The sequence below is a fragment of the Halyomorpha halys genome, unplaced genomic scaffold, assembly GCF_000696795.3.
Source record: "Halyomorpha halys isolate HHAL.00 unplaced genomic scaffold, Hhal_1.1 Scaffold655.1, whole genome shotgun sequence".
NCBI lineage: Eukaryota > Metazoa > Arthropoda > Insecta > Hemiptera > Pentatomidae > Halyomorpha > Halyomorpha halys.
In genome coordinates this window covers 411,972-423,354 of record NW_027105601.1, presented here as the reverse complement: position 1 = coordinate 423,354, position 11,383 = coordinate 411,972, and the positions used below count along the sequence as shown (strand labels likewise).

Sequence of the window (11,383 nt, the reverse complement as noted above, 5' to 3'; positions counted from 1 at the left end):
CCTGCAAAGTGGGGCGAAACGTTGGAAAATAAATAGTTGTAAACTATTTTTATTTCTCCTTTGACCGCAACCCTGACCATCTCCCTATATATTCTGAATTGTTATTTCTTCGCATGTGTTGTGTATAAATACGGCTGATTCTAATAACATCTGTCTTATTATGGTCATGATACTTCCTCTTATATCTTGGTATAGATCTTTAACTAATTCCAGACTTCTCCCAAGTATGATCGATCGATCGAGTCATTGGAGTACACTTTGGAACAATGGAAGGAGTTGATTTTTGCTGAAATTGCTGATTTTGGCACTAGAAATGGCTCATGAGTTTGCTTATAAGAAATCCGTTGTGGTAAAGAAAAACCATTTGGCTATAAACATTAAGTTATTACACTCGAGTGTAAGTAGTGTTTATGTGACCTCATTGTAAGTGTTGATGATCTCTCTTTGAAGATTTAGTCTTGAAGCAAATGCTTCCATTGCTCAGAAATTTGATATAATTAGACTGAAAATCCAATTGGTAACAACATTTTATCTCATAACAAATGCATGAATTATGTAACTTTATAACCAGCTCTGATTCAGTTTTAAAGTTAAGTAGGATATTTGATTCAAATATACATTAAATCTAGCTCATATTGGGAAAATAATTTTCAAGGAAAAATATAGGAAAGTAATTGATTTCCAAATTTAATATACATAGCTCGAAAATGAATAAACATGCTTCAATTAGGTTATACATTGATCAACAGAATCATAATATCTTAAAAATATTTTTATGAAGCTTTGAAAATTAAAATTTATAAACCATAATTGAAATTGTAGAATTGAGTTTTTAAAAAAATGGATAATTAGTCGTTCAATGAAAAAGGTTTTTAATTTGTCAATTTCTGTGAGTTGATGGTTTTTAGTTTAGTAATTTTTCAAAACATGTAATAATTTAAATTAAAGTAAAAGTAGATCTTTGAAATAAGTTTTGATTGGTGCTCTGGTTCCAATTAAAATTGGTTAAACATTTCCTATTGGTGATTTCAAGTACCTATTTAATAATTTATTTTCTAATATTTATTTATAAATGAATGATTGGCCATATTTTTCAAAATATGAAGGAGATGGTCGGGGGGTGTGGTCAAATGGAACAAAAAATAGTTAACAACTATTTATTTGCCAAAGTTTCACCCCACTGCTTCCTTAATTTTCCTTCCCTTTGTGTATACAGTTTTTGTCTTTATTTCTCTTATATTCTCTTTTCTATTTTTATGTGTTATTATGTGTCCTGTTCATTTCAAATATAATAGACTGCGTTATTTATTTTTTATATATACTTATTATTGTACATTTTGTTATTATATATTTTATTTTTATATAATTTTTTCACTTGTATTTCATAATTTTTAACCCCACCTTAGTTTACTTCTTTACATCTTATTATCCTTAATTGTCAACATGTTTTTAGTTATTTTGTATCTTTTTTAGCCCTGATGAAGCCCTGAAAAGTGGGGTGAAACATCAGTAAACAAATAGTTGTTAACTATTTTTTGTTCCTTTTGAACACACCCACGACCATTTCCTTCCTACATTTTTGTTTCTGATTAAACTTACCTAATTAGTTTAATATTCTCAAAGACCAATTCTTAGCACCAATTACATATTCTATTTGGTTTTGTTTTATTATTATGTAATCTTTGTTTGGTTTCTCAATTCTTAATTTAAACATTCCATTTGCCTTAAATATAAGTATCATTCCTAATCCTGTTTTGTACATTTTTTTTTATTATATCCCCCTCCTCTCCCCCCCCTCTCCCCCCCAAAAAAAACATTGTGATAATAGGATAAAAGTTATCACTTATTATTAATATAAATTGCGCTGAGTCTCCTATCATGGAAGTAGAATAAACTATGTAGTGTAACTTAAAAGCCCCGAATTTCTAAAACTAAGATTTTTCTTTATTGAATCCGAATATAACTTAACCTCCAATGTTGTTTAACCCTCATCTTATGGGAGAAATTTCAGAAAACCTATGCACCAGCAAATATGGCATATTATTATTCTGAAAAATATGTCACTACGAAACGAAATATTTGTTTTGTTTTTTTCATTTAATCCTCAATTGATGTCCTGACCCCAAAATTTTGGAATAACTAATAAATATTTTCATTCAATACGAGAAAAAATATTAACTTATTAATAGTTTTATCTTGAATTATTTGAATTTCATGGTAATTAAAAAATTATGATAATAATAATTATGTGTATGTATGTAACAACGGTTCAAAAAAAGAAAGTATGAAGGAAAGAATAACCAAACTAGAGAAACTAAGCTTTGCAACCAGTAACATATACAACAAGAAAAACCTGTCCACCAAAGTGGAAATATGACACTACAACACAATTGTTAAACCGGTAATACTATATGGGACGGAAATCACATGCCTCCCCAGTCTGGAAGAACTACTGAGAATAGAACAAAGAATCTATGGCCCCAAAAAGACACAAAAAGGATACAGGCTAAAACTCAACAAAGAAATCTACAAAGACCCAAAGGACCTAAAAACAGAAATAAGGATCAGGAGACTAAAATTCAACTGACATATGGTAAGAATGGCCCCGGAAAGACTAAACAGAGAAATATTAAAAAAAATATGAGGACACAAAAGCTCAGGAGGATATATCAAACAGATGAAGGAAGAAAAAGAAAGACTAGGAATAATGGACCAGAACTGTCTGGGTGGAGAAAGATATATGAAAAGACTGAAGGAAATCAAGGTTCTTGTGGGAAAGATAAATTCGAAAAAGAGGGTCATGTGAACAGAAGGAAGAAAACAAAGGCATGCAGAGATAATGAGGAAAAATGTAAGGAAAGGAAAAACAAAAGCAAGAGAGAAGCCAAAAATAAGTGATATTCGTGTGGTCTGTAAGGCCATTTCATGGAAAAAAAAAAAAAAAATTATGCTGAGTTTAGTTCCAAAAATACCTTATTCAGAATAATGATTTTAAGAAAATCTTTTATGATTTATTTGTTTGTTCATTCAGTACTTTTTAAACTGAACCTGGTTTATTTTACTTTAAACTCAAAAAGGCTGCTGTATGTTCTGCGTACAAATAGTGTGTGACAGATAACTTTCTTACATGTATCTATTAGGACCTAAAGCTTAATTCAAAAAAACAAATGAATCTAATATCTTTTGGAACTGTTAATCAGTTATAAACACTTTCAATATCGAAAATCATTAAAGGTGAATACTCCTGTCATGTTTATATATTTTTAAATAAATATCTTAACATCCTCTTGTTACAACTTTAGTTCAAATTGAACAGTATCTTGAAGCTGTTTAAGTCATATTTATTTTTAATTTTATTCTGCAAAGTCTAGTCTTATTTTCTCTTTTAAATTATATTCAACTTATTCTTATTTTGTCAAGTTTAATTTATTATGTTATTAACTTAATTTTTATTATAAAGTTTGATTTTAATTTTAATATTAATACTAGTCTAGCCTTATTTATAATTATAATAATATTACAATTACTTTTATTGAACATATTTTAAGTCATTATTTTTATATTATCATTCAATTCTGATTTTTTTTTTTTTATCTATATTCCCTATGTAATTAGTTTTAAAAGATGCGCTAGTAGTTCACATGTTATTTCATGTATTTTCTTACTTTAACTGTCAATATGATAGTTTATTTTATGAAATCATTTTCTTTTAAAGGATTTAGTTTAGTCATGATATTGCACTGTAAGCATGTAATGTACCCGGACGTTTTGTATATGACCAATCCCTGATTGTATTCTGTTGATTAATTGAGTATGTATATATTTATTTAAATACAAATTGTTGATTTAAATTATTTACTTTTACTACCAAACCATAATAAATTTTTAAGTACAATGCACTATCTTATCAAATAAATGTTTAATCACTGGTAAATAAATTAAAATGTTAAATAATAAAGTATTGTTATGTTTATTTGTTTTAGTAAACACTTAAAACTGGTGTTTAACTTTCTTTATGATTGTTGAGTGTTTTTCCGCTACTAAATGATATTTATCAAGTGTTTACAAATGGATGTATTTTATTCTTTTAATTAAAATTAATTGCTAAAAATAATCATTTTTCACATGATGTGTGATTATACTAAAGTTTTATATATAATGAAATATTTTGAAATTGTTTTGAAAATTCAATGGTTTTACTTAAAGAAAATGATACCTTCAAAAGAAAAATGTTGTAAGCTATTTATATATCAATTATCTTCTTAATTTCAAATCAGATTCTAGAAATTTGAACCAGCATTATGCTGAAATTTTAAGCAAAATTAATTTGTTACCAAAATGTTTTTATGTAAGATAAATAATGTATAATTAAATTTGATAGATTTTTTAAATAATAGTATGAATTAATAAATACACTAGAATTGAAAATATATTGAGGATATGGAAAACCTGAAATGTGAGGTATGTTAAACAATATATTGTTGTGAAGTGATAGAGTTTGATAGGCATTGTAAACTGAATAATTATAATAAGTGAAATTATGATAATAATAGGTATTTTAACACATTACGATAAATAATTTATTAATGCATATTGTTCCCTAATTTAGTAATGTTTTATTGACTAATGATAGAATTTGACAAAGGCATAATAACCTGCAACAGTTGGATAGCCAATGTTAGCTGTGATATTGTAAATTAGGTAGGAAATTTATGGTTCAGACTTTAAAAAAAATTAATTTATAGTGATTGAAATGTAATTGAAATTGTTAGTTGATAGATCCTTGAGAATGCCTGTAATGGCCGAAATAGAGGAGTTCCAATAAATTAAAATGGATATTTTTATTATAACTGCTAAAGTATGATTTTTCAACATTTGTAAACATGGAAATTGGAATCTACTCATACATCTTTTAACTTCAATAAAAATAGTTAATGAATTAATTTGACTCCATCTACATGATGCAAATTGTTGTTGGCTTTTGTGTCCTGAACTTCACTCTCGGGCTTCAGTAACTAAAGTGGTAACTTTTGGGTAGCCCTTTTTTACTGGCTTATTAGAAATGCATTAGGGCAGTGGTTCCCATACTCTTTTCACCGTGGCACCCTTTTTGTGTCTACATTCTTACCAAGCCTAATAAAATTTAAGGGACATCTTATTATACATATTACATAAATTATTATCACATCTTCAAGTAGGCAAAGAAGAAAAAAACACCGTATATTAGGAATTTTAATTTTCTCTCTTTTTTGTGATATTTTGAGAAATTGGCATTCGCTTGTAGGATCCAATTGGGAATGCACTGCATTAACTTTTAGTTTGTTTACAGCTACAATTTAAACTCAATAAACAACTATTGTGTTTTATGCAGTTTTATAGGTCCAATCTAAATGTTTTTTTGATTTAGAGAAACTGATTAAGATGCAAAATTAAAATATAATATAATGAAAATAAATTGTATATATTCTGTACCGGCCCTACTTTCTTATAATTCCTAAGATAATGGCATTGCCCCCCAGATAATAATGGTCACTAGATAGTTAAAAACATTTGTAATTAAGTTTGACTGAACAAAGTCATTAACCTCTTTTAAAAAGTAATAATTCTACAAGAAATTGTTTAAAGATAGCCTGAGTAGAGCTCAAAGCATTCCTAAAATATGATGATAAAATGTAAAATGAATATAAATGTTATGATTATTAGTCTTAGCCAAGGAAATCTATTAAGATTATTATATAAAACAATTTTAAAAATTGATAGCTTATATAAAGTTCGGACACAAATTTTTTTGTTATTTTTGAAATCTAGTCATTTAAATATGAACAAAGTGGTGAACTGGTATGCTAAGATGTGTAAAATGGAACTTTCTATAAGAAAATAAATATATTAACCTTATTTAGAGGGAATTGAGAAAAAAAATATTTCGATATGAAAAAAATGTTTAATATTTAAACTATGAAAGAAAAATAATTACAGATAATTTTAAAAAATATTGTATTCAGAGCTATATATTTTTTTAAATATGCATTAATTTCTCTTATGTTTTTATATTAACATACGTAATAAATGCACCAAGTGCTAGGTCAAAAAAAAAAATTTTTTTTGTATTCATAAAATTTTATGTATAGCAAAAGATTATATTATGCTAAAACATGGCACAGGAGAAATTGAGTGCAAATAAGTATCACAATGACTAGGCTACACACAAATTAACAAAATTTATAAAAAGATATAGAATAAAATGAAAATAATAATTGGCTTTTATTGTACTAATTACATAACTCAATAAAATACAAAAAACAAGAGTTTTAATAGAATCATAAGTAAAAATAATTTATTCAATCATGATTTATGAATACAAATATGCTATCATTTACATAATTTTGTTCTCAGTCACTTTTAAAAATTATAATTTACATGCTTTGAAACAGATCTTTTTAACTTACAACATTTACAAACAAATGTTATTCATAGTAAATATAAACATGTCTTTCTAGCTTTTTTTATACATTTTTTTTTTTTTAAATTAACATAACAAAGCTATAAGTCTTTAAACCATATTGAATCTTTACAACATAGTAAATAACGCAGTCAAATCTGTTTTAACAGATCAGAAATTAGGATAGACTTAGACATACATATTTATGGTTGTATATGTTTATACTCACAGAAAATATGTACTTAAACATCTGTATCCATTGGTGAATGTCACCAAAATAAAAAAAAATAAACAAAAAAAAATTAAGGAAACCAAATTTGGTTTGATAAATACAAAGCAGCTTCATAGAAGCTAAATATCAATTTCAAATTGTTCTCCCCTGTCCTCCGAAAACTGAGCTGAAAAATAAAAAAGTTTATATTAGATACTTATAAAATTAGATTTACAGAAATAAAATTTAAAAAACTACTAATTTGGGTTTTTCATAATTGATTTAATTAATTTAATTCAAACTCTACTTGAATCCATTACTAAATTGTTTAAAATTACATATACATTTCTTAGGAAAATATTTATTTGATTCGCCATCTCTACAACAGATGGCAGCACAAGCACTTCACCATCTTTACTACAGATAGCAGCACAATCAGTGAGTCCTCAGGCACTTTACCATGTTCCTTCTAATTTTGTCACTTCGGGTTCAAGTTATGGTAATTAAATGATTAATTTATAATTTCAATATATCTCACCAGGTCCTAAATATTACTTTGAAATTACCTAATTAAATATAAACTTATCCACATAGAGTCTTTGTGATATTTAAAATAACAATAATTGGCAGTCAGTCTTAAAGATCATGGTTTGTAGTTAAATTCAAATATGGATATTTCCTGTAACTTCCTATAACTTTGGAGGTTACGAAAAAAACATACAAATATCAATTACTGACCATTATTATTGAATATCAACCCTCAATGCTATACCAACATAACTGAAAAATCCAACTTTGGACAGAATGGAGTTCAAAGATTTTAACTTTTCATTGAAACTAATTTTTGCTATGTTTTTTTATTAATTTGTTTCACCATGTGACCATACTTTTGTCAATTTTTTTAAGTCTCATATATTACCTTAAATTAAAAAATTGAAAACAGTGGTTTTTACTACATATATATTTTTTTTTCTTTAAGGACTCGGAGATTGTATCCTCTTCAGTTTCTACAATTTATTACTTTTTAAAACAAGCATATCCATGATACAATCAATTAGTTTCATCTCTAATTATTATAGAAAAAACAGTAAAATAAATAAATATTTTAACATTATTTTGTTTACTTACTTAATATGCCCATACCCATACTAAACAAGTAAACTGGCAAAATAATGTTTAAATGGTTATTTAATTTTTTGACTATTGTTTCTATTAATAATTAGAAATGAAACTAATCGATTGTACGCAATTGCAGATATTCTTACTTTAACAAATACTAAATTATAGAAACAGAAGAGGAGGATACAGTATTCCCGAAACATCCTAGAAGAAAAGATATATGGATTAAGAACCTTGTGTTTTTAATTTTTGACCTAAAGGACATATATAATATTTTTAAAAAATATTAAATGTCGATTTATAATGATTACACTTTTTAATAAATAATATTAACTATTATTTACTAGAAAATTTATTTCTTGAAACAATGTTTGTATTGCATTGTCCATTTACCATTTATTAATAGTGCAACATTAATAAATAAAACATTTATTAGCGTAGTACTTACTTTTCTTTAGAGGGCTTGTTCGCAGACCATTTCTTTGACAATGTTTTATCTCACCCTTGCTCAATGAATCAGGCAAATCGGGAATGTTTGGAGGGGTCTTGGACAATGGTGAGTTCCTGAGAAACATAAGAGTTGACCTCTCATATACTATCCGGGTTCCTGAAATTCAAATATTGTTCATCACTAACAAAAGTTGATAACAAAGTAAAGAAATTAATATTTTAGTTGAGAAATAACTTATTAAAAATTTGTAATTTAATAAATTCCTGGTGCAGACTATAATAATAAATAAATAATTATTAGGAACTTTTTAAGAAATTAATATTCTCATAATTTATGCATACAATGAGATTATTTGAAAAATAATATAAACATTTTTGTAATTTACAATTCTTTTCTGTTATAAATCATTAAAATATTATCAGAAATTAATCATTATGTCCTGAACACAACTGATAAATAACTTCTTAAATTTATAATAAATTATTAAAGAATTGAAAAATAATTTTAGGAACATTTTTGAAAATTATGTTATGTGAAGTGAAGTTAAGTAAACTTGAAAATGCTTAATAACTAGGGTTAGATCGTGTCATAAATAACTTTTATGGTCAAAAAATGTATGTACTTAATTTTTATTACCAAAATGTATCTATAAAATAAAAAAAAATGTTATAAAACGTTTCGAAAATAATTAATATCCATCGAAAATAGGAACAACCCATTTTCAAAACGATATATATTAGTCTATAACAATTAAATGAGTCGTTTTATTTATTATTTATGTAAAAAAAAATTAATCCTTAAATTTCACGCCTATAACTAGTTTTGGCAACAAACTATAAAATTTCGTCCAATATATGTGATTTTTTTCTGTGGATTGCAACCAACTTCCAAATAATTAAGCAATCGTAATGCAGAATGCTAGTTGACCGTAACCTTCCAGACGTAAACAAGAAATCACAGGTGTCTGGGATGAATATCGTACCCAGACGTGTAATTAATTATGTTAGTAATATTTATTATAATTTTTTAAATATTTATTAAAAATTAATATACTTTGACAATGCCATAATTTTTTATTACAATAACATTTTAACATAGTGCATGAAACATTTATAACGTTAAAAAATGCTATCGTATGTCTGAATAAAACTAGAAGCACAGCTGATCTAAGAGCGACGCCTACACGAAATTATCTTTGAACTATTGCTTTAAGGTAAAAACTATGAAATAGTAGTTTATATAAAATTTTGTCAAGGTCATAAATTTCATACATTTAAATAAGTTTCCCTATATAAATTTCATTTAAAAAAAAACATACACCTTAAGAGAAAAAAAAAAAGTGACTTATTTATAATTCAAAACCTCAATTTTATCATAAATGATTCTATGCTTAGTTTAATTAGGTGGTGCTTTTAATAGGAGCAAATATATTCAATTTTTAATTATTAAAATCCTTAAGTATTGAGTGCATTTAAAAGTATTCCAACTTAAAGAACTTTGATTTAAAATTAAAAACAATAATCCTGAAGTCAAATATATACATACAACTACTATATTGCAATAATAATGATTCAATAGAAGTAATTTATACTAAATTTTGTTGAAGTCATTAATATCATTCTCTTAAATGAGTTTTCCTTTATAAATTTAATTTAAAAAAATAAAAAACATATATCTTAATGAAAAAAGTGAGTTATTTACATTCAATGCCAACTTCAATTTCATCATAAATTAATCTATGCTTAATTTAATTATTTGGCACATATATTGAGCTTGTAAAGATAGAATCCATTTGAAAAAATTAATTCAACAAACCTTTGAACTTGGGTGTTATTAAAATCTAAAGGGATTTACAGCTGCATAGAATTTAAATTTAAACCATAACAATTGAATTTACTAAAATGGTGAAAATAATACAATTTTATTCTAGAATTAAAAAATATGAATAATTAATAACTTTAAACTTCATCATAAAGCATTTGTTTGAGTAAATCAATTGGATACACTTATATATTTATACAAGTTAATAAACATTTCTAGATTCTTCTGAAAGTATATGTAATAAATCTACTTAGGTGAATTAGAGGATAACATGTTTACAAAGTGTTTATATTAGTAAATTAATTACATATTTATAAAAATTAATGACGACGTTTGAATTTTGGTTTCTAAACTTTACCTAAATGAATAAACTAACAAGAACTGACGCCTCATTTATAGGTAGATTATTATGCAGTTAAAACCAAATTTTAAATTAAAATTATAATTTGAGTTAATTGAGCATTTTCTTTATTATTCCACTTCTCACAATGTTTACGTTTGGGGGTTAATTCTATCCCATCCTCTGAAATGTGTTGTTATTGTATTATTTTTTCTATAAAGACTACAGTAAAAAATTAAAAGCAGCATAGTTCAGAAAATGGGATTGAATAGATCTTGAAACGTTACTGTTGTAAGGAGAATTAATTATAAATAATATAGTGGAAATGTTCAATTAATTTAAATTTAAAAGAACGCCCCCGAAAATTGATGAAAATAAGATTTCTGTTTATTCGATTAATAGACCTGTAGGTAGACTAATTAGACCTGTACTTTATGATTATTTTATGAATTTGTTTATTTTTTTTTAATTAGAAGAAATTTAACAACTTATGGTTTCGACAGAGGAAGGAGGAAGGAATATACCAAATCTTTAGTGTTAATTGCTTTTTATAAAAATTCTATTCACCTCCTGGTGTCGTCGAATAGAGGGTTCCTCCCGGGGTCGTCGAGTAGTCGCAAGGTAGCTGAGACGGATCGCTGATGAGCATCCTCTTGGCCGGGATGCTCTGGCTCTGCGTGATGGACCTGGCTACCGGACTGGCGGACATCGCGGAAGATGGAAGTCGAAAACGAGATGGACTTACGAGGTGATGCTAGAGAGGAGCTATGTAACCAACTGAACGAGGGCCCAACGAGCGAACTGCCTACGTGACGGCCTTGAAGGGGATTGCAGGAGTGGCCGCAACGCAGCGCTAGCGGCTCCCTAGGTCACGCCTCTTATTACGCATCAACACAACAGCTCATCCCGTCTTGTTTACATCCTTCGGTTCTATCTTATTCGTTTCGTCTTACACTTTTAATTTTAAAAACTATTTAAACTTAAAAAGTCATTTTTTTTTCG

The 11,383-nt window shown here is 26.7% G+C and overlaps 2 protein-coding genes across 3 annotated transcripts in view; one reads left to right on the top strand and one right to left on the bottom strand.

Annotated features, from left to right (window-relative positions):
• Positions 1 to 2,265, top strand: part of LOC106685068 (mitogen-activated protein kinase 9-like) — a 15,815-nt gene extending 13,550 nt beyond the window's left edge. Inside the window, exon 9 of one of the 2 annotated variants that reach the window (XM_067052411.1) lies at positions 196 to 2,265. In XM_067052411.1, the coding sequence (XP_066908512.1) occupies positions 196 to 207 (12 nt within the window). In that variant the 3' untranslated portion in view covers positions 208 to 2,265. The remainder of the gene's footprint in view (positions 1 to 195) is intronic. The other variant, XM_014427551.3, reaches the window with a different exon arrangement.
• Positions 2,266 to 6,237: 3,972 nt separating this feature from the next.
• Thor (eukaryotic translation initiation factor 4E binding protein thor) lies at positions 6,238 to 11,174 on the bottom strand. Its single transcript, XM_014427573.2, has 3 exons — positions 10,949 to 11,174; positions 8,218 to 8,376; positions 6,238 to 6,837 (listed from the first exon to the last, which is right to left on the bottom strand). The coding sequence occupies exons 1-3, from the start codon at positions 11,088 to 11,090 to the stop codon at positions 6,791 to 6,793; spliced, it is 348 nt and encodes a 115-aa protein (XP_014283059.1). The 5' UTR covers positions 11,091 to 11,174; the 3' UTR covers positions 6,238 to 6,790.
• Between the last annotated feature and the right edge of the window lie 209 nt (positions 11,175 to 11,383).